At 40.6% G+C, this 24,556-nt stretch overlaps 1 protein-coding gene across 1 annotated transcript in view; it reads left to right on the top strand.

Annotated features, from left to right (window-relative positions):
* CACNA2D3 (calcium voltage-gated channel auxiliary subunit alpha2delta 3) overlaps positions 1 to 24,556 on the top strand; it is a 636,447-nt gene that overhangs the window by 580,305 nt on the left and 31,586 nt on the right. Inside the window, exons 30-34 of the mRNA XM_069967934.1 lie at positions 7,131 to 7,201; positions 13,077 to 13,152; positions 15,240 to 15,292; positions 18,183 to 18,238; positions 23,110 to 23,221. Coding sequence (XP_069824035.1) covers positions 7,131 to 7,201; positions 13,077 to 13,152; positions 15,240 to 15,292; positions 18,183 to 18,238; positions 23,110 to 23,221 — 368 coding nt within the window. The remainder of the gene's footprint in view (positions 1 to 7,130; positions 7,202 to 13,076; positions 13,153 to 15,239; positions 15,293 to 18,182; positions 18,239 to 23,109; positions 23,222 to 24,556) is intronic.

The raw sequence follows: 24,556 nt of genomic DNA, 5'->3' as shown, positions 1-24,556 counted from the left end.
TGAAAAAGAAAAATGTTATTTTTTATTTTCACGGCACATTTTCTACATATGTGCCTGTCACCAGTGGGGTCCATATGCTTACTGCAACCCTTGTTAGATTCCTTGAGGGGTGTAGTTTCCAGAATGGGGTCACTTGTGGGTAGTTTCTACTTTCCTGGCAGCACAAGAGTTTTCTAATTGCGACATGGCCCCCAGCCTCCATTCCAGCCTCTGAACGGCGCTCTGTCCCTTTGGTGGTTTGCCCTGTGCCCATATGGCACATTATGTCCACATGTGGGGTATTTTCGTACTCAGAGGAAATTACCGTACACGTTTTGAATTCATTTCCTTTTTTAACCCCTTGTGGAAATGGAAAAAATCAAGGCTAGACCAGCATTTAGTATAAAAAATTTAAAATTTTTACACTAAATCATTGATCTTGTCTCAATTTTTTCATTTTAACAAGGGGTTAAAAGATTTAAAAAAATAAAAAAAAACATTTGTAGAGCAATTTCCCCTGAGTATAGAAATACCCCACATGTGGACATAAAGCGTCATGCGGGTGCAGGGTAAGCCTCCAAAGGGAAGGAGCGCCATTTGGCTTTTGGAGGCTGGAATGGATTTCGAGGGCCATGTTGCATTTAAAAGGCCCCTGTGTTGCCAAGACAGTTTAAACCTCCCACAAGTGACCCCATTATGGAAACTACACCCCTCAGGGAATGTAACAAGGGGTGTAGTTAGCATATGGACCCCACTGGTGATGGGCACAAATGTGGAACAATGTGGCGTGAAAATGAAATATTACATTTTTTACACTATAATATTAGTCTAGCCTTGATTTTTTTCATTTTCACAAGGTATTAAAAGATAAAAAAGTAGAGAAATTTCCCCGGAGTCCGTAAATACTCCACAAGTGGACATAAAGTGCCATGTGGGGAAAGGAAGGAGCGCCATTTGGATTTTGGAGGCTGGATTTGGCTAGAATGGATTATGAACACCATGTTGCATTTACAGAGCCCTCGTGCTGCCAAGACAGTGGAAACCCCCCACAAGTGACCCCATTCTGGAAACTACACCCCTCAAAGAATCTAACAAGGGGTGCAGTGAGGATATGGACCCCTTGATGACAGGCACATTTGTGCCGTGAAAGTGAAAAAATGAAAATTCTCCCTTTCACGTCACATTGTTCCACATTTGTGCCCATCACCAGTGGGGTCTATATGCTCACTGAATCCCTTGTTAGATTCCTTGAGGGGTGTAGTTTCCAGAATGGAGTCACTTGTGGGGGGTCTCCAGTGTTTTGGCAGCAGGACGGCTCTGTAAATGCGACATGGGCCTTGAAATCCATTCCAGTAAAATCCAGCTTCCAAAGACCAATTGGCGCTCCTTCCCTTTGGACGCTCGTCCTGCACCCGCTTGGCACTTTATGTCCACATGTAGGGTATTTCTGTTCTCGGGAGAAACTGCGCTACATGTTTTTTGGGTTTTTATTCCTTTTATCCCTTTGTGAAAATGAAAAATTGAAGGCTAGAACAATGTTTTAGTGTAAAAAAATTTTTTTTCTTTTTTCACGCCACATTGTTCTGAAAATATGTGAAGCACCTGTGGGGTCCAAATGCTCACTCTACCCCTTGTTACATTCCTTGAGGGGTGTAGTTTTCTAAATGGTGTCCCTTTAGGGGTGTTTTTGAGGTTTTGGATTCCCAGAGCCTCTGCCAACCTGAAGTGGTACAGTCAAAAATGACCAAATATAACAGAGGCATTCAAATTCACTAGTCGCTCCTTTATATCTGAGGCTTGTGGTTGCGTCAAACAACGCAATAGGGCCACATACTGTATGGGTTATTTCTATAAACAGCAGAAACAGGGCAATAAATATTGCGGTGCATTTCTCTGGTAATAGGTTTATAATTATGAAAGATATTGGATTACAATAAAATCTCTGCACAGAAAATAAAAATTTTCACATTTCTTACACACTTAGCTTTTATTTCTTTGACTCCCCTAAAGGGTAAAAACAGTTTCTGGATGTGCTTTTGATGAGTGTGGGGGGGTGCAGTTTTTGAAATGGGGTGCTTTGTGGGGCTTTCTAACATACAGTCCCCTCAAATACACTTTGAGGCTATGTTCACACTGCGTATGTTTCCGGCCGCATGTCGATTTTGCCCACGCCCGTAGTTTCAGCCGCACATGTACGCTGGCGTACGAAATGCGACCGGACTCATACGCAGTGTGAACATAGCCTTAACCTGAACAGGTCCCTAAAAAATTCTGATTTTGAAATTTTACTGAAAATTTGGAAATTTGCTGCTAATGTTTTAAGCTTTCTATTGTCTAAAAAAAAATGAAAGATAGTTTAATAAATGCCGCCAACATAAAGAAGACATATTGCTGATGCTATTTAATATATCATTTATGTGGCATAACCATTTTCTGTATAAGCAGAAAAGTTTCAAAGTTGGAAAAATGCAATTTTTCATGTTATTTTGGTTTTTTTTTTTATAAAGATTCGTTATAAGTATCGACTCCAATTTACCAGAAATGTGAAGTACCATATGTCACGAGAAAACAATCTCAGAATCAGCTGGATAGGTAAAAGCATTCCCAAGTTATTAATGAATAAAGTGACACAGGTCATATTCATAAAATTTGCCTCGGTCCTTAAGGCCATTTTAGGCCCGGTCCTTAAGGGGTTAACCTGTTCAAACATTGTTTTATTTTTACTTGAAATTACAGCTGTATTTTGGTATTATTTTACTGTTAAAGATTGGAACTCCGCTTCTATATACCAATGGAAATTCACATGTCCTTAGTATCTCTGAGCTGGTAACAGAGGTGCAAAAATCATTACGGGCAGGGGGTAGGTTGAAAATAAAAAAGACACTAAGCTTACCTGTCATGTTACATGTAACATATGACCCCGCTAGGTGTCATCTTCTCCTGGGTTCCAGGTACGTTACAACCCGGCTGAAACGTCACAAGCAGCGGGGATTTACACCGCTGAGCCATTCAGTGGCTGCAGCAATTTCCCGCCCCAGTCACTGACTGGCTCAGTGGGGCATCCGCCAGCCGAGTCATAACGTAGCCAGAGGGAAGCTAAGAAGACAGCCAACTGGGGTTCAGGAGCTGGATGCAACACTGCATGGGTGCCAGGACAGGTGAATATGACCTCCTTTTATGTTCCCCCACCCCCAGCCCAAAATTATTTTTTTGCCCCAAGCTGGACTTCTCCTTTAAGTGAGTGGCAATGCACAGTATACTCGTTGAGCTCATGTATATTGTCTTTTTCCAAGAGGCACCAGGTGGTTCATGTTGGCAGCTACTTCTGTATTCTAGCTATTTAGCTTGGTGAAGGTTAGAAGCCCCCCACCCTTTTTTTTTTTTACATATATACACACAATAGGGTACTGACCATTTTTTGACTTTAACATAGCTATGATGCTGTTGAAGTAACAGTGGCACCCTGGACCTTGGTGCTTGTAGGGGCCTAAATGGACTAATATTGCATAGGAGGACACCAGTTATATAAATGGTGCATATTAGGTGAGGGCCTTGTGAAATATTTTCGCTTTTAGGCTATCTTAGTAAATTGTAGCCTATAGAAACAGTACACAGCACCAGGACGTTGTACACTTTCTAATTGACACATGCTGCGCGGACCAGGGAAAAAAATAAAAAAAATAAATAAACTATTAATTAAAAAAAGGTAATTATATGTAATGATTTCCATATTAATGTTCATGTTAAACTACATTGCGCACATCCGTAAAGCATGTTTAATAACACTTATTAGTTGCATCATCTGCCTTGATTTGATTTATGCTTCTTGGAGACGGTTCCTCAATTAGAGTAAATCACAATGTTCAAAGACGACAAGTACAGATAAATGGCCCATAAAAGAAGACGGCTCCTTTTTACTCTCAGCGACCTACACACACCCAAATATTTTGGAAACGGTTCTGAGTTATTTTGTGGTAAGGCGATAATGTTCTTTGAAATGTTAAATGTCTCCAGTTCAGCCCATAGGCTTTTTCTACGCTTTTCCAGGTATAAATGAGGTCAAACCTGCTGCTTATCACTGATTCAGCAAGGAACTGTGTATTACACTGGGTATTTCATCGTACAATGCTACATGCTGTATAGTTGAGGACATGGGTCTCCAAACTGTGGCCCTCCAGCTGTTGCAATACTACTTTTCTCATCATGCCTGGACAGCCAAATCCAAAGCTTTAGCTGTCTGTGCATGATGGGAATTGTGGTTTTGCAACAGCTGGAGAGCCGCAGTTTGGAGACCCATGGTTTAGGAGATATGGTCAGTTCTTTTGATCGACTATACTAATATCTCTCAAAGGGTGCTGTGTATCATATATATCTGCCCTCAGATGTTGCCTCACTGAGCCATTGTTCTTTGAAGCCAAAAAAAAACTCTCTAGATAGTAATTTCCAACCTCACCTTCCGTATCTATATCATACTAAACATCCATAAGTCTCCAACCAATTCCAGAAAGATCCTTATTGACCTGTTGTTCTCCTAAGACTTCGGCCCTAAGTATGGACATAACTATGGTTGTAGCAGTCATAGCAGCTGCTACTGTATAATAGGAAATTATAAGTTGGTGGCTTTCTGCTATCTGTGAGTAATCTAATATATGGTGGTATATACAGAGTCATATGTGCACATAAACTTACTGGTACATGAATGTAGCCAAATACAGGCATATACATGAATATGTACTATATAAATACAAACACATATACACAAAAACAGCCACAAATGATTGCAGTAGGTATTTAACTAACTCTTCCCTGAAGTAAATGGATGTGCTGGCCAAGTGGTGCCACCTTCATGCAGATTGCAGAGAGGGTAAAGTGCTGCATAGGCTATACAACCTCTAAGGCCAGCATTGCCTTAGGGGCCTTAAAAAAAAAATCAAAGGTGTAATTTGCCTCTGTTTAAAAGTCTCTACTCGTCCAGTACATATCAACTGCTGTATACCCTGCAGGAAATGGAATTCCCTTTCCAGTTTGACTAAGTCCTTTGTGTTGCTACCTCTGCCCAGAGCAGGAAAGGTTTTCTATGGGTATTTTCCTACTGCTTTGGACATTTCCTGTCACGGATAGAGGTGGCGGCCCAGAGCTTTGGTTCGGACTGGGGAAAAAAAACACTACTTCCTGCAGGACATAAAGTAGCTGATAAGTACTGGAAGACTAGAGATTTTTCAAACAGAAGTAAATTACAAATCTGTATAATGTTCTGAAACCAGTTGATTTAAAAGAAAAGCATTTTGGTAGAGTACCCCTTTAATAAACTTATTAGGCCCCTACTGTATTTGTCAGAGCAAAGAGTGGGTAGAAAAGGTGTCTTTTACTATGGATGACTTAGGAATGTATTATTTCAATTAAACTATACATATATATATATATATACTTTTATATATATCCCCCCCCCCTATGGCAGAGCCTTTCTGCAGCGACACACACAGGCTCCTAATATTGTTTCTAGCTCCTACTAGCTGTATATAGGATATATATCTCTACTCCATGGTTATAAGATTTCAGGACTGTATGGACATACAGAAGTACAGAACTAGGTTCAGAATAGATTGTATAGAACTATAATATGGTCCCTGCTGCTGATGGTGGGTCACTTTACATGATCATCATAAGAAACAAGGTGTCCGCCTCCCAACGTGCTTCTTTCTGAGAAATCTGCGATTAATCACATTGACTGTTCCAAATGTTCTTCTGTTCCTTATTGTATAAAATGTTGGTGTCTTTAAATTACGGAATCATTGCATTGTTTTCTTTCTAGTCAAACACTGAGCCCATTGTCGAAATGATTTTGGTTTGTCCAATGTCTTGCATTAACTCAGCATGGAGAATGTTCTGTTAATCATCCTCAGAACATTCACCATCAAATCAGTGGAAAACAATTTGTGCTGACAGGAAGATGACAGCGTGAGATTGTTCCCTGTCTCCTGCTCATCATATTGAACATTCCTTCATCATTGAAATGTCGAACATTTGTACATAAAACAATGAAAATTAAAGACATTCGTATTGTTCTAGGATTTTAATTTCTTGGATAGTTTTTTTTATTGTAATTGTTCAGAGCTCTAAATTTTATGAGAGACACTGCGGAGCCCCAATCCAACAATTTATCATTAGATACCTTACACTACCCTACCTCCCACCAAGTTAAATTGGCCCACCAAGAATAATGGACCCCAGTAGAGTGCAATAGAAGACATCCCCATTTGGAGACAACTTTTGAGGTTATAACTTTGCTATAATTCCTTTTTTTTTTTTTTTTTTCAGGTGAGCAACCCTGAGTCCATTGACTTTGGGACTGTCACAAGAAAAAACATAGACTAGACAGTCTATTAGGACATAACTTGTACCATATGTGAACACTTTTACACTTTGTCCTACTACAGGGAGCATCTTAGTCAAAGATGACTGTTTGTCAAAAGGGGATCGACAGTTGATCTAAACATAGACTACACCGTGTCAACTTAGACTAGACAGTTTAGAGATTTCTCAATCAGCATGAGCCACTTTGTTGCCAATGGCATACTTTTACGTAATGTGAACATAGCCTTAGCTTGCAATGTCCAAGAAATAGACAATATGAGTAAATTTGCCCCATTAAGTTCCTTTGTCTCTGTAATACTAAGCTGTAAGTTCTCCAAGGTAAGGTGTCTCCCCACTATGCACCATGTATTGTTAGAGGGATATGATTCCAGGAGAGAATTTCTCCATAATATAACATGTAATGATCCAGGCCATGGTTTTATATAAAGAAGTTAAAAAAAAACATCATGTAGCTCTGTACATAATGAATAATTATTACTTTTTGTTATGACACTTGATCTTTCCTTTTATTATGGTGGACTGTCCTTACGAGAACTCTCTGCAAACATTTTCCATATATTCTGAGTGTGAGACGGTAAGCGGTTTACAACATCAGTAATTTGTCAATCACTCCGCTCGGCTCAGACAGTTAAACTGAACAGGCAGCTCGGAGCACTTAGGTGGATCATGTCAGAGGTCGCCTTGTGTAACGTGTAATGCTTGGCTCTACATAGCTGTATTTCATACTGTGCTTAAGTACTTGTACTAATTTATTATTTCTTCTCTTTTTTCCCCAGACTGGGCGTTTTTTTGGAGAAATTGAAGGTGCTGTGATGAACAAGTTGTTAACAATGGGTTCATTTAAAAGGTACGGTTTCTGATGATGAAGCTGGTGTAGGCTTGTACTGCCTAAAATTAAGAAGCTTTAAAATAAATGTCTATCGTCAACCATTACGCTTTATAGCCTCCTTAATTCTGTACTGAGTAATCACCTGTTTTTGGAATTTTAAAAGATTTTCTGCTATTTTACATTCCCTATTAGGGAGTTACAAATTGATAGAAGATGTCCTCTATACAGTGAAGTGTGGAGGTGTAATGCTTCATTTATCCTGTGGTGGTGCTGCAGGGAAATTTTACACTTGATCTCTGATCGCTGATCTCTTACCCTGCAGCTTATAGATGTCATTGATGGACAGAGCAGCATGACATCCCGTGGGCAGCTTATCACCACAATACTGAACAAAAAAGTCGAGCATTGGGGTGCTTGATCGAGTTTGATCGATTGTACAAAAAGCTTGTTCAAGGGCTAATGAGCAGCCAATCAACAAGCTTGAAGGCTGTAGAAATGCATAAAGGCAGAGGGGGGGCTTAAAATTATACTTATCACTCCAATATTCTGTCTTTACTGTTGCCACTCAGTGAATCAGCCACTACAATGGTGTTTGCCCCCCCCCCCCACACACACACACACACACAGACACACACTATAGAGCACAGTCTGGCTTCCAGGGGGTTAACTAAGGGGTACTCCAGCGCTAATAAAAAATAAGAAAACAATCAATCAATCATAAACATATTTTTTTACACTTACCATCCCTCTGGAGTGTGTCTTCGTTTGAATTTCCCGCTGTTTGCAGGTCCCTAAAGCTCCAGTTGGTGGCTTTATTTTTTCTTTGCTTCCTGGTTTGGGCTTTCCCATGATGCATTTTGTCTCCTGTGATGTCTAACTGACTCTATAAAACTGTTAGATGGCTTACAGCTTGTTCAGCCAATCATAGTTGAGCAACCGGAGTTATCTGACAAAGGGGGGCTGGCTTAACAAGGCTTAGACCCGCCTCCCTCTTGATGATGTCATTGTCACAAAATAGCTGCCATAGAAAAGCCTGAGGTCAACAGTCATAGGGTAAGAACAAAATTACTTCATTTCCAGGTGGTGGTGGTGGGGGGGGGGGGGTGAGGGGGAAATTAGGAAAGGGAGGCAAATAGTTGATTGGAACATATTACAAAGTTATATAACTTTGTAATGTGTTTCAGTTACTGGAAAAAAGCTTTTCGCTGGAGTACCCCTTTAACTCCCTGGCGGCCTGGCTGTCACTTTGTAAGATTACCTAGTTAAATGCTCGAGTCTCCCATTGTTTTACTGGGGCTCATTACTCTAGTCGAGCATTCAAGCATAGTCTAAAACTGTTTGTTGTAAAATTAAAGGTAAGCTGATATGTCCAGCCCTCAGTGCACCAGACCGGCTCATTAGCTTAGGGATTAAATTGCAAACTACATAGAAACGGCATCAAGGATCATCCTCAACGCCCTTCATCCTCAGCGCAAATCATGATTCCCTTTAGTAACCAAAAAAGTTATATTCAATTCCTGCTTCTAACTGCTGACACTGTTATATAGTTGTTAGGTCAAGGAGACACACTAGACTCTTTATATATCTGTCTGTGCTTCCATGATGTAGAAAAATGCTTTTATTGTCCAGTGAAAAGTGTCAGAGAGGCTTTCCCAAGCTCCTGAACTGATGCAAGCTGGAATACCTTCTTATTAACCCCAGCCATACCTGACCCTGTTTGATCGACAGCCGCAAGCTTTAGAAAGTCTCTCTGACACTTTTTTAAATGAAGAATAAAAGCCTGTGTCTATGTTTTGAAAGCATGAATGGATATATGAAAGGTACCATGTATCTCCTTGTCCTATCAGCTATTTAACAGTGTCAGCCATTCGGAATATGAATTGCCAATGACAGTACATGACCACTTGAGAATAGCTGTCAGCTCAATAAGCATTAGACCAACAGCTATTGAAGGTGCATGGCCGGCAGTAAGCTTAGTACAGTGACTAGGCCCAAGTTAGTTTTTCCTTTTTCTATTTTTATTTGACTTTTGCAAACTTTTGCAAAAAGACTATTTATTATATAGCCTATTTATATTATTATTATTATTATTATTTTATTTTTTTCTATTTGTAATATTCAGTATCATCCCCTTTAAATATTCCATCATGCAGGTTTTATGTTTCGGCAGTAACTCAATAGTCTAAACGTAACGTGCATCAAAAGCAGGAAAACACTTTGCAGTTGGGTCATTACTCAAATTTCCTCTTCCCTTGTCAAACGGCGTTGAAGCTTTAACACAGCACAGTATACAATGTAAACATGACTGTAGAATTGCTGCAGTGTTAGAATTGGGTACCTTAACAAAGCTGATCTAAGTACTAAAATATTTTTGCCAAGGGACATAACTGTAGAGAGTAGAGTCGGCTTCTACTTCTTGTTATTCTTTTTAAAATTTCATCTGTCAGTCCAGGTAGTTCATAGGCTAAAATATTGGAATATTCTGAGATGCTTGTTAGCTTGGGTTGGTGGCTTCCTCTACTATAAAGACAGATTATCTATAAATCACTTTAATATAATATAACATAGCACAACCACACTATGCTATTAATATTTGGGGGTTGTTAGACCACCCTTTCCATATAATAGTAAATAAGGAGGAGGGGGATGCGGCTGCAGGATCTCATTCTGAATGTGTCTATGATATTACATGCTGTGTGAAAGATAAAGGGGCATGGTGTACATAGGAGACATCTGATTGGCTCAGAGCACACACCACAGCTCTGACCTCACACCAGGAAGGGCCCACCCACCCAGAAGGCAAAGAGGAAGAATACATTTCCATTTACCAAAACAAGCAGAGGAATGTAAGAATTTGCAAACTACACGCATTATTACTGGCCGTACTAAATCTAATAGACAGAGCTGTAAAAGAGAAAATGTACTGTAGGTACCCCCAGGGGTAGTGAATCAGTCTTCAAAGACAATAAACCTGGTATCTAGGAAAGATATTTTACAGCCTGTATGGAAACAACCTTTAACTTATTAGAGGCTAACATAAAAGGGTCCTCCAAGCCATGTCTATTGATGGTCTATTCTCAGGACAGGTTATCGATAACAGATCGGTGGGGTGGTGATACCTGACAGCCCTGCTGATCAGCTGTTTTCCAGAGCCATAGTGCCACCATACACAATGAAAGGAGCAGGAAGCAGGTGGCTCCATACACTGTATATTGGCCATTCTAGGATTCTGCATCCCAGCTCGCATTCATTTCACTTGGAACTGAACTGTAGTAACCAAGTTTCTGCCAATACATAACTGGCTGTTTTCTACTCTTTTTGACTGTGTATGCTGGAACAACAATGGTAGGTGTGCCAGGTGTTCATACCCCACTGATCTGATATTGATGACTTACCTTGAAGACATACCATCAATACATTTTGCCCAATAAATCTCTTTCTGGACCCCAATGCAGGCCCCCTACCCACTTCATGTTGTTCATTATATTGGTATTAGGGGGGTTCAGAGTAGTTTGCCTGCTACCCCCCCCCCCCCCCCCCATCTGCTTCTGCCCATATTGCAGTGGCATCATTAGAATTGGGAAACCAGAGCACAAGCCATGAACTTTGGCCTGGTGCCCTGGATCAGTGGCCAAGAACCACTTTCAACTGTTGCTTTCAAGTGTCTGCTAAATTTGGATGCAGCCCAAAGGCCGCTTGGATAATAAGGATATAGCCTATGGCCTATGGGCTGCATCCAACTTCAGCAGCCACTGCTAATCAACTGCTGCACACTTGGGTTTGGATGAACTCAAGCATGCTATAAGCTCGCTCATCTGTATTATTACTATGTGGGGCATTATCTATGGGACATTATTATTATTATTGTTGTATATACCATCTGTACAGCTGTAGGTGTGGATGGGCTGGAAAAGTAAAGTGCTATAGATTGCTGGGCAGTAAACTTTGACAAGATGTAGCCCGGAGGACTAATGGGTGCTAGTGTGATATTATTTGTTAGGTCTTTGAGGTAGCTAGAGATGAGCGCATGCTCAATTCGGGTTGCTCTGCATTTGCATAACTGTGGCTGAAAAAGTTGGATGCAGCTTTAGGCTGGGTTCACACTACGTATATTTGAGGCTGTATGTTTGAGGCTGTATAGCAACCAAAACAAGGAGTGGATTGAAAACACAGAAAGGCTATGTTCACATAATGTTGTAATTGAGTGGATGGCCGTCATTTAATGGCAAATATTTGCTGTTATTTTAAAACAACGGCTGTTATATTGAAATAATGGAAGTTATTTACCGTTATATGGCGGCCATCCACTCAATTTCAACATTGTGTGAACAGATCCTTTCTGGGTTTTCAATCCACTCCTGGTTTTGGTTGCTATGAGGACCTGACATGAGGACCAAATACAGCCTCAAATATACATAGTGTGAACCCAGCCCCCAGGCCCTATTACACGGAACAATTATCGGCCATGGTGGGCCGATAATCATCCCGTGTAATAGAAGTCAACAATCAGACGACATGAACTATGTCGGCTGATCGTTGCTGTCGTTTCTCTTTCAACATGTTGAAAGACAAATGACTGTGATAGCAACGATCTGCTGCTGTCGTTCTGTGAAATAGGAGTAACGGCAGCAGATCGCAGATATCCTCTATGGGCTGTCCGGACAATCTAGCGATCACCAGAGCAGCCCCCTGCACCTCCCTGCGGCCTCCCCTGTACTTACCCGCTCACTGCTGTCACGTGTAATAGCAGCGGCAGCACTTGTTTGCTCCTCTATGTCGCCCCGTGCAATAGGGGCTTTAGGGAGTCTCCTGGAAACCACAGATACAGCCTTGTATTTTCCAGGACTCCCTAGGGCTGCATCCAACCTTGTCAGTTACCGGTATTCAAATGCTGAGTAAGCAGACTTGAGCATGCTCAAGTTGCGCTCATCTCTTATAGTAGTATCTTTCATTTAGTAAGTCTAATGTTATTATTTAATACGGGTATAACTGAATTATTAGATTTACTATCATATAGATATTATTGTTTATGTTGGGGGGAAATTATTTGAGGATAGGGCTTTCATATAAAAAAGCCAGGCAGTTTCGCTTAGAGTACGGGAAGTCGTTGACATGAACTGTTTTAGGAGCACTGATGATAATATTATAGCGTGAGTCTGCGGCTAGTAATTAAAATAAGATGTCGGATGTCTCATTATGCCTGAGGCATGTTATCTGTAGAAGTGGAAGTATGCTATGAGCTGACAGGAGCAGCAGACATAGGCTGCCCTTTTACTGCTTATATAGTTAAAGGAAAGAAGCAATTACCACTTTTCTCTACTATAATCAGTAATATATGGACCTAGGTAGCTGTATAAATAATAGCATATAATGTAAGGCCTCTATATACATTGCACTGCTGGAATCGCTTTCTATAATGCACATGTTTAACCTGTTCCATGTTGTGAGTTTCAGTACGATGTATTATTATTTTATAAGAAACACCTAATAAATGTCCCGCTTGCACCTAGTGACTTTTAACCAGGGCTGGCAGGTGTTAGAGGTAGTTACTGCTACAGTTATTAAATCCGTCATTTTACAGTGCCACACAGGGCTAACCCACCACAAACATGCATGTACTAACCTCAGAGGAAAGCCTAATACTTTAAGTATTGTATATTTACGCAGTATGAATGAAAATACATTTTTCGTCCATGGCAATCGATAATTCAATAATTTCAGTGGTAGCGCCCCCTGCTGTTCTTTGTGCTGATAGTTTCTAAACCAAACACATTCATACATTTGTAAATCATATAATTTATTTATGCATTTCCATAATAATGCAGATACAGAGAGAAGGAGAAAAATATAGCACTACAAAGAAATCCATAATTTTTTGCTTCCTTTCCTGTAGGATAACCCTTTATGACTATCAAGCTATGTGCAGAACTAATAAGGAGAGTAGTGACAGTGCCCACAGCCTACTGGATGTGAGTATGTCTTCTTTATCATGTGACATGTGGAATATAATTGTAAGATGTATATAGTTCTCCTCAAGGATATATGTTTCATAGAGACAGGTCATATGGCTCTGGTAGGTCTCTTGGGATGAGATGTCCCAATCCCAGTTGATTCCATCCACTTTGCTATTGTATGTCAAAAACAGGTGCAGAACTCTCTTCTTCAAAGGAATTTTATTGTTAACAGAATTATACCAAGGGTTATGGAGAAGGTGTGTAGTGGGAAACAAATGCCAGGTGGGTTTTAGTATGGAAAATCTAGTACAATATTGGTGGGCCCAATTTTAGATTTGACATGGGGTTTCTTCTCCTCTAGATAGTATTTCTTATTCATGGGATCCAGTCATGTCCATATGATGGAACTTGTAAACAATAGAGATGAGCAAACCTCTTGTTTGGGTATGTCCGAAGCCGAAGACTTCTAAATGCCGAGAGTTCGGGTTCTAAGAAACCCAAACACATTCACGTTTCACTCATCTCAAGGGTCTAACAATCGACCCTTTCTCCCTTCTCATCTAGGAACTTAATTTCAATTAAGTATACATTTCGATGTTTAAGCATTTCTGGCCCCTATACAATGTGTGTATATTGTCTTTAATTTATATCTCTTCCATGCTAAGAATAGATATAGACATTTTGTGGACTGACACCATACTCCTTATACTTTTGTTGGCTATACTCGTCACTTGTGGCAGTTTTGGCGATTGGTAAAAGGTGTAGGGAGCTCTCCCGACCTTCCACTAACAGATGATGTTGGTGGAAACAGGGGTCGGGTGTGATGGAAAATCACTGCCCGACTCCATTGATCTGGGAGAGATAAACCGTCTTTACCCTCCCTATAGAGAACCCAGGAACTCTCAGTGGTGCCATACATTCCTGTGTATGGGGAGGGCAGGGGACGGACAGGAGAGATAACTGACGGACAGACGATCGTTTGACTGTTGGTTATTTCAGGTTTATGGCCAGCTTTATTCTTTGTTTATGGAGAAATAGAATATGGAATCAAAACCAGCATGAAGGACTACTTAGAGAGATAATCTATCGTAGCAGAAGGAGTGTAAAATCAACTAAACCAAGTGGCCGCTGTTAGTGAGTTGTGCATTAACATACAGGAAACTCTATGACACAGTTTATCGGTATATTCAAATGGCAATCTTGTTTCACCAGAGCGGTGTCTTGTCTCCATTAAGGTTCCCACAGGGTGGAAGTTCCAAAGATACATCTACAATAGAGCAAAAAATTTGAACCCCTTACGTCTGGAACACTGTATTCCTATTTGCATATGGAGTACAAATATCACGTCAACCAACTGTGGCTTCTTCAGGTCCTAGATAAAAACAAACTGGAAAGTCACCATTTACATTTTCGTAGGCCCCTTTGGGTTTGTGTTTATGGAACCTGAGTCACAGCTAGACTTTCCATCCCACAGAGTAAGGGCTCATTCACACTGAGTAAAAGTGGTTGAATTTCAAGCGCAGCTCGCCCCACAGACGCTGCTTGAAATTCAGCCTGTCAAACTGATTCAATGTGATGCCTCGAACACCTCTGCTCTTTGCCCATGTCAATTCTTTGGGTGGAGAGTGGAGGCATGTGAGGCATCGCATTCAAACAATGTGACAAGCTGAGTTTTAAGTGGTGTCTGCGGAGCGGGCTTTTCTTGAAATTCCGCCACTTTTTCTCCGTGTGAACGTTCCCTAAAGAATCAACCTGCCGCCCTAACCTTGTATCTAAGTTACTACACTAAGGCAAAGTCATTTGTTTATACCCCATAGCACCTAGAATGCCTTTCCAGCACACTATAATTGTGCCTCCATTTGTGACCAGGCGGCTGAACTTTAGGGCCGGGCTTCTGACCTTACACTAGGCAAAGTTCAGTGACACCACTATTTCCTCTGTTGAATTGACAGGTTGTTTGCTGTTTTTTTGCTATCAGTCAGGCCACAAAGCATGTGCCCCCTCTCTGTGTAGGTGAGGCGAACACTTTAAAATTGTGTATTTTTCTTGCGTACAGATGAAAGAGATTTTCTCTCCATCATTACATATCTGCTCTTTTCCAGCCCTATCATGCCTTGTTTGCTGCTGTAAAATGGATAATGACAGAGCTTATCCTGTAAGTCTATTTTTATCATTACAAGGCACGTCAACCCTGCACGCTCTAAGAATGTTTATTGCATGACGCGAATTAGCAAACAGCGGAGAGCATGTGCTTACCACACACATTAACTCTAGTGTAGTCTTCTTAATGTGGACAGATACAAGGAAACACACTGATCGTGGTTACAGTCTTGTGGTGGGTAATGGCCGTCTGCTGCCTGGGTGGGCTTTCGTCGATACATCAAACCATCTAGATGATTCATTCCGTTACTTTGTGATTTCATGTTCTGTGAAATAGTTTCTTAGATGCTCATGTCAGACTCAGGACGAGCTGTCAGGTGTTAGTGAGATGTCGGCTTTGTGCTGTCGGACAGCATACAATTTTCCTGTTTTCAATAGTACAAATGTTTTATGAGTCTTTTAGTGCCAGAATGCTTCACTTTCAAGATAGCAATCAAGACTATAGAATTTTTCCATTTGATATCTTATCCAAATATATACATTGTTTGAGCATACTAAAGCAAAGAAGAGATAGGTAAATCTAATGTACTAGTGCTTGCAGAAGTTGGAGACAATGCTGGACTATGACAACATGTCTACAAAGTCTGAAAACAAATATGAAAAAAATCCCAAACATGAATGACATTGGCGTAAAAGTAGATCTTTCAAGGATATCTTTCTGTAGACTTTTTTTTATTATTATTTTCAGAGGGTTCCCATTGTACAGTATACCATGTCCTAGTGTTGTCTCTCAACCATTTCAATATCATAATAGCCCCCTGGCCCTCCAATGTTCTCCGACCCAGCACACATTTAAAGAGAACATGTCATCACTTATGCTGCCTGAACCACAAGTCATTAGGGTTGGCCCCAATGGTGACCAACTTTCCTGACAGCCTTCGTACTCCGGTGCTCCGGCATGAGAACATTTTTGATATTGCTCTGCAATTATATAGAAAATAATAAAGAAGCTATTGTTACCCTTCCATGCTCCCTGGTGTCTCTGGGTTCCCTACTGAAAGATCCCACTGCCACTTCTGTGATGGTCTTGTCGCGGCAGTGGCAATCCATTTAGACTATCACTGACTAAGATGGGACAGTGCCGTGGAGTCAGTGGGGCAGGGAGAAGTAAAAGGGATTTCCTGATGTTTCATGGTTCAGACAGCATGAAAGAGATAACAGTTTACCTTTAACAGAGCAATCCTGAGTTTTAGTTTTGAGGAACGGTATAGATAATACCATCATGCTGCTTCTCTGTCAAACTATGGGAAGTTTGTATTTATGTGTCTGGTATTCTATGAGCTAGAGTTCCATGTTTATTCCATCATTGCAATCTCTCAGCTTATTGTAGAGCCCCAAAAATAGATGAGTTAATGTCTTCTGTAAAGTATGAATCCTCTTGTGCACTACCCAATTTTTATACCTGGCATCAAGACAACACCAATCATCTTATTGTTATGTGTAGTTATCCATCCATTCATTATATAGCTATGTTCACATGTAGTAAGAGACCAGCCGTTCCGTGACCCGGCCGGGTTGCGGAACAGCCATTCTCTGAAAAAGATCATCCCTGCCAGTACTGCAGTACTGGCCGGATGATGTTTTGGGCCACTCCCCAAAGCACACACTGCAGTAGCGGCTGGGTGATGTTTTGGGCCACTCCCCATAGCACACAACAGAGCAAGCGGCAGGAGCCGCTCGCTCTATTGTGTGAACTGACAGGGTTTACTGCGGCCGCTATTCACTAAATAGCGGCCACAGAAAACTGACATGTCAGTTGTTTGCGGCGCAGCTAGGGGTCCTGGCCGGAGCTTATACTATGTGTATACACTCCGGCCCTTTACTGAAAAGACATTGAAAAGACATTTTATCCTTGGTTTCTGCTGTTAAACTATGCTGCTGACACCTGGCCTCCTGATTACTGATCCATGGACCTAAGGGCCCTACTACTTTACCTTATAGAGACGATGATCAGCCAATGAAACAATCTTAGGCTGATCGTCTTTTGATGCCCAGACTGAAAAACAGCAGCTGCCGACCGCGCATCACTATGTGTAATAGTGACAAGCGGCTGACGACTGATGATTGCCCAAACAGTAAATATTTCATCTGCCCATGCTCCCAGTCTTCTCCTGCACTCTGACCACTGCAGCCAATGATTCGCTGAGCAGCCTGTAAGCGCAGACAGGCCACTGTCAAGCCACGGCCCACAGTGTCTAGACACATACAGCGCAGGAGAAGACCAGAAGTGTGGACAGGTGAAGTATTTACTGTTTGGGCAAGGGTTGCACGGACATTGCTAACTATGTCTGTGCAGCCCTTGCCAAACGATTATCGGGCAGTGTAATGGGCCCAATAAACGAGCACTGATCTAGCAGATTGGTGCTTGTTTACAATATAGACTGTGCCTTCATTGGCCCGTGGAATAGAACCCTAAGTTTGAGTTTCTGCAGCATCTATTCTCCACTAGCTTACAACCTCCAGGTCTGTTAGTCTGTGTCATCTCTACCAGGTTTTCTGTACTTTTGTAAGGATCATCTCCATGACTGGGGTCATTCTTATCAGAACAAATGCTTCAAGTGGACAGGGGGTTCTGGGTCAGATTAGGGCTTACATTAACATTACACAAAGACTGCCTGAGTATTTTATACTTTGCAATGGCTTTTGGTGTCAACAAAGGAAAAGTACGTAATTGGCGGCATCACTGGCGGGAATATTTTATACTCTGCTGGTTTGAATTTTGGGTAGGCATAGAATGCCTAGAAAATGTTTTAAATTATTATGATTCTTATACGTTAAAATTCCACTTTAGGCATTCTGTAGACTTCCTAGGCACTCTATACAATGCCAGTTTCACACATTGACTGTAACATACAGTATAACTATGTGTCTTCTTACTTTTTTAGATTCCTGGTGGAGTTTAATCTATGCAGCTGGTGGAACTCAGGCCATTCTGTTAAAGGTAATGTTCTGATCTCACACATACACCCTGGGAAGTACCAAACCATGATAATGGCAGAATATCACTGAATTCAGAAGATGACTACAATATATCAGACCCTACTTTTATAGGAACCCTTTTTAATTTTCTCTTTAATTTTGCTACTGTAAGCCAGTTTCCTGTTCTATGTGCTTCTCTATGATAGACACCAATCTATAAAATATGATGTACAGAATTGATCTATTCCTCTCCTCAGTAGTTTAGCAAATGGAAATATAAGACAGGATTCAGACTCAAATAATAAATGATGTGGTTTGTAGAAAATTATGCAGTGGATAAGCAGTCCCTGGGGCTAGTTGCTGTACCGTACAATTGAAATTTTTGGCCAAACTTCCATCACTGGGATCATTTTTTCAATAATAAATGGTAAATATTCTCTCTTGATTTGTTCACTTGGCCTAATAGCTGGGAATCATCTCTTACTAATCCTTCTCTGTCTACGCAAAGTTGTTACACAGGTATTCATACAATGCATTCCAAGACTTCTAAGAAAGCCTTTTCCCTATAAAATAATCAATAAATATGGAACAGATGCGGTCAGAAAAAGCATTTTTTTGTACAATTTCTTGAGAAAAGATTAGGTATTTTCGAAAATTACTCTGAAAAGAGCACATCTAATGTTTTAGACCCTAACCCTAGTTATCTCATATGAATTTCCAAGAAAAGAAGAACAGTATGGAGCCAACTACTAAGCTCATATACATAAATGCTCCACCTGATGCGCACATGACATTGTATCAGTAAATCTGATGGTTAAGAACTTTTTGCATGAGCACATATAGTGGTCATCTGTTGCCCACCCTTTGCACATCACATTCATAATATATATGTCTTTGTTGAGGTGCATAACATCTTATAACATGGAGTAGGATAAACACTCTATAACATTTACCTAGGGAACGCTTCCTCTTTTTCACTGATCTTCTTAATGACAATATGGCTGATACAAAGAGTGTCTTATATGAATGACTGGTGTCACAATCTGTATGCTATGCAATAGGCAATAGTCATGGCTGGGTACAGCTTAATGCTTATATTTATATTTAAGATGTACAGTAAATTATTAATCGGTTTTCCTATCAGTCATATTTATACCATCAATCAATAAATAAAGATGTAATAAGTTTTAAAAGTGTGCACTGTCCTATTGCTGTTCTAAAGTGCTAGGTAATGCCATGAACCATCCATTCAGTAACCAAGAAAGTCAAAACAATTCTAAAACTCTACTTAATCCAAGATCCAAAGCTTAATATAAAGTATACAGTAAGTCACCATTAAAGAACTACAGAATATACAACAATGGGCTTTGGCTCTTGCCTTATCTCCTGTTTTCATTTTGTCCCACTTGACTTTACCCAGAAGACACCATGATCTGGTGTAAAGTTACTGTAAGTCCTGTGGATGGGAGCCAAAGGGTGAATGGCATATCACAAAACAGTCTCTTAAATATACCATAGATTAGGTGGTTGTACAAGGGAACAGGTGTGTTGGGCAACAAAGTGTTTCTTGATTTTGACTCTTTTAACTTGCCCCTTGCTTTCAATACACTTTCTGGATGAAGATGTGAACTCATTGGTCTAATTGGTTAGCAGTATCCAAACTGAATGACAACAGTCTTTAAACTGTTTAAAGGACAGAGGATTTACTCAAAATTTAGGCAAACTTGGTCCCAAGTGTTCTGGCTCACCCACTTTGTAGTTTAAGGTTAAGGTGTGCACAAGCCCACCCAATACTTGTGCACTGTGCCGTTACTCTGGCTTGCAGTGTTCTGTCCTCAGAAAATGCAGCCGACCCCAGATTTTCTCTTGCAACTTGTCAGCTTTTAAGCTTTCTTTTTCTGCATGGAAACTATTGACATTCTCATGCTCTGCATGCACTCTGGACCCCAAATCACAGGGGTTGCTATTTTGCCCAGTTGAACTATGTGCTTTAGGTGGTTGCAATATTGTCAGAGGTTTGCGCCATACATGGCTTACAGTGGCCAAATCCTTTCATCATAGTGGACTCTCAAAATATAGAAACATTAGAGGCATGTTTAAATAGTTACTCTGAATAGGCCAACACCAACTGGAAGTTTGTTCCAATTGTCGACCACTCTTTCAGTAAATATTTTCTCATGTTGCTACTGATCTTCCCCCAATGAACCTACAATTGCCCCCCCCCCCCCCACCTGTTTAAAGTAGAGGCTCATGATTCCTGACTCACTTGTCTTTCTCTTACAGAACAAAGGGTGTAGGGTGTGCAGATGTACAGCCTTAGCATAGCTAAGGGGTGCAGACATAATATATTTTACATTGGAACCCAAAAGCTTCATGTTAACCTTTGTACAACAGAAGAGCTGTATCCATACAATGCAGCTGATAAGAGCCCAAAATACATACATGCTTTTTGGTGCAGAATGTATATTATTGTTCTTTAGGTTTGGATTCATATTTAGTTCATGCCCTTTACTTTAACCAGTAACTAGTCCTGAACTTGACCCCTGTCATATAGTGTAAAATAGGCTTAAATAGTATGAAAATTGGCTGCAGTATAGAAAACAAAGGGATTTGGATGGTTTCCATGTATCATCTTGTCTATTAAATTATCAGTTGTTTTACATTCTCCACTTGACAATTCCTGATCTTTTCATTGTATCAAAATGCCAGAAGAGAAGTCTTGGACACAGGTTGCAAACAAGCACATTTTATGATAATTTTTTATATGAAGGATTAAATGAAGAGTGACATGCTGCTTTTAGACATTGTCCACCCTCAATTGGCATTATGGAAGAAAGCTGGGCAATGGGCCATATACATTCTTTGTCTGCTTGTCTGTGTATCATTTGCCAGCTCTACTTATTCTCCCTTTCTCTTTGTTTTTGGGGTTCCTCAGAGGTCATTCCAGGGTCCCTTTCTCTTTTCTCACTACACAACCACCATTGGCCAGGCTATCAGTAGATTTGGCTTTAAGTAGCATCTGTATGCTGATGACACCAGTTATATACCTTTTCCTGTGACATCTCCTCTGTACTCTTTCTGTCCTGTGTTTCTACTATAAAACCATCTTTCTGTCTGACACTGAATACTAAGGCTATATTCACATACAAGAAAATAAAAGCAAAATACAGCAATAAAATAAGGAAAAAACAAACCATTTTCTTATCTAACAAAGTGTCACATTAAAGTAAATGTACCATCAGGTACATAATTTTTCTTTTATATTACGCTATCAGCCCCGGCGTGGGGATCCTTTTTCAAAATGTTGCCTGGTTCCTGTGCTCCATCCGATTTTCGTCTTGTGCACTAAAGGCAAGCCCAGCAATATCCCCTCCTCTCTTTGACACACCTTTATTAGAATCATAAGGGCCACATCACAGAGGGGAGGAGATATCACATGGGGGCACCAGGCCCGCCTTTAGTGCACACAGCTGGGCCAGTGTACAAGCTGAAAACGGCTGTGAGCGTGTATAATCGGGCGACTTTTGACAAAAGGACTGTGCCACTGGGATCCCTGCGTCATGCCGACAGGATAATGTAAAAAAAATCAAAAAATAAGTACCTGATGGTACATTCACTTTAAAGGGACTCTGTACCCACAATCTGTCTCCACAAACTTCTTGTACCATCGGATAGCTACTTTAAATCTAAGATCTATCCTGTTGTCTACTCGATAGTTATTGTCCTAAAACTATACCCTGTGTCAAACTGGTGTGGCTTAGAGTGTCTGTGCCCTAGGTCTGCAATGCCTCTCCATCCCCGCCCTCTTCATCATTAAGAATGCCCCAGGACAGAATTTCTCCTATTCATCACATGTGCAGTGTTCAGAAAAGTGATAAATAGGAGAAATCCTACCCAGGGGCATTCCTAATGATTCCTATCCGACAGTACAAGCGGTTGGGGGGGGGGGGCAGATTGTGGGTACAGAGTTACTTTAAAGTCTATGGGAAAACGTTTGTCGGTGTATACCTTAAAGTGACTCTGTACCCACAATCTCACCCCCCAAACCGCTTGTACCTTCAAATAGCTGCTTTTAATCCAAGATCTGTCCTGTGGTCCATTTGGCAGGTGATGCAGTTATTGTCATAAAACATTACTTTTAAAATTGCAGCTCCGTGCCCTAAGGGAGTATCTGTGCCCTAACTTTGCACCACCCCGCCCTCCTCATCATTAGGAATGCTCCAGGCAGATTGCCTCCTATTCCCTACCTGTGTTACCACAGTACATAGGCTGGATCATTAAGACACCTGAAAAAGAAGTAAACAGAAGTAAATGTTCCAGTGGCATTCCTAATGATGAAGAGGGTGAAAAGGAGTGACAGAGGGGGGTGGTGGAAAGTTAGGGCACAGATACGCCCGTAGGGCACGGGGCTGAAATTTTAAAATTAATTTTTTATGACAATAACTGCATCACCTGCCAAACGGACCCCAGGACAGATCTTGGATTAAAAGCAGCTATCTAAAGATACAAGTGGTTTGGGGGGGTCAGATTGTGGGTACAGAGTCGCTTTAATAAAATTAACATGTTGTTGCAATGAGTGGCACAGACGACTGTTTTTTAATTTTTGTGATCTCATAGACTAACATATATAGTTTGTTTATAATGACCATAAATTTGGTATATGAGAGCTATCCTATATTGGGATGGGACTTTTCCTTGGAAAGTCACAGGTTGCACTTGATTTCCGTAGCATTTTTTTTTTTCTTGTATAAGGAGTAGATGGACAGTGTAGATTTATTATTGATATACCTGAAAAATGTCACATAGTGGCAGAAGAAAAAGCTAATATATTTCTTTTGAAAACTATCTTTGCCATATGTAACCCATGTATATATATTGTGCTTTTGTTTTCAGCTCAAAGACTAAAGCAGACCTTGGAGCCCTGTGATACAGAGTATCCAGCTTTCGTATCTGAGAGGACCATAAAGGAGACAACAGGCACTATTAACTGTGATGATTGCACCAAGTAAGCCTTTCACTGTGAGCTGGGCTTGTATAGTATTGTATTATATTCCCAGGCTTGGCCTTCTAATGAGTAACATGCCAACTTCCTCATTATGAAAACCAATTCCAAGGTCTAACTTGTAAAAATGTTTCCCTCACAGGCCCCTATTTTATTTTTCTTTATAGGGAATAGTAAAAAAAAAAAAAAAAACTAGATGCCCTGTAAATGTGGTCAGCTCTGTAGCCGCATAATATCAAAAACATTTTCAGTGTAAAGCATATGATCTCAGGAGAAAATTACAGAAAATCCATACGGTTACTTATACCAACATGCTTTAGAGTGCTACAGTGATTGCAATGAAATAGATATGAATCAATCAACTTTCACGTTAATCCAATGTGTTCAAAGACCTTAACTCACCTCGGTGCCCCAGTGCCCATTGGCTCCTTCCCGTCGTAGATTAAATACACACTCATCACGCACTTAGACACATCCTCTCTTGACCCAAGCTTCTCCAAGACAATATCTCTCTCTCCCGTTAAATCTAAGCCACTAAATCAGATTTGTATACAAGTTCTTGATTTGCTTCCTTGGTATTTTTTACTTCTATAAGATGTTTTTGTAAACTTAAAACCATGGATCCCCATGTGGTGTAGCACCCTAAGGACTGTGCATGGACAACAATGTCTACATATCAGTAGGTTTTCTTCATAATATTCCATTCTGTTTCTAAAAGAACATTCTATTAGAGGTATATACAGTATATGGAAAATAAGTGGTAGACTAGACACTGGATTATGCATTGCGACTTAGATATTTATTTGGTGAACAAATTGCGTTCCATATATACAGTGAAAAAATAGGCAAATAGAAACCATACATGGTAAACATATGGTAAAGATGGTTTGTGGATAAGTGTGCGTCCAAGGTTAAAGTAGCTGTTGCACCCTGCCTTACTCTAATGAGCCTCTTGGATCGAGCGTTCCCAGTTACAAGCTGAGAACTTTCCCTATCGTTAAACAGGAGAGACAGTCTGGTAGACAAAATTATGCCGTCACTCCTAAATGTAGGGGGGTGTTAGAAGATAAGAGCTTGGTTTGTATTATGTAAATCAATTCAGGGCTGTGCAGTGTGTGCTTAGAGGTTGACTGGTATAGAGGCTGGTATATAGAACAGAGATCTAAATTTTTCCACAGGTCTTCCGACGTGTTTCACCCTTGTTTCAGGTAAATATATCTGGGTTCATCAGGGATATATGTGGATATTCAGCCATATAATAGATCACCAGAGGGTCTCTCAGATGCGTCAACCCGGTATAGGTGTTGTTGCACAGAGATCCGTTCTCTTCTTGTAGTA

Source organism: Dendropsophus ebraccatus, chromosome 4 (genome assembly GCF_027789765.1).
Source record: "Dendropsophus ebraccatus isolate aDenEbr1 chromosome 4, aDenEbr1.pat, whole genome shotgun sequence".
Taxonomy (NCBI): domain Eukaryota; kingdom Metazoa; phylum Chordata; class Amphibia; order Anura; family Hylidae; genus Dendropsophus; species Dendropsophus ebraccatus.
Note: the sequence above shows the minus strand (reverse complement) of the source record. Positions and strands in the feature narration are given on the sequence as shown.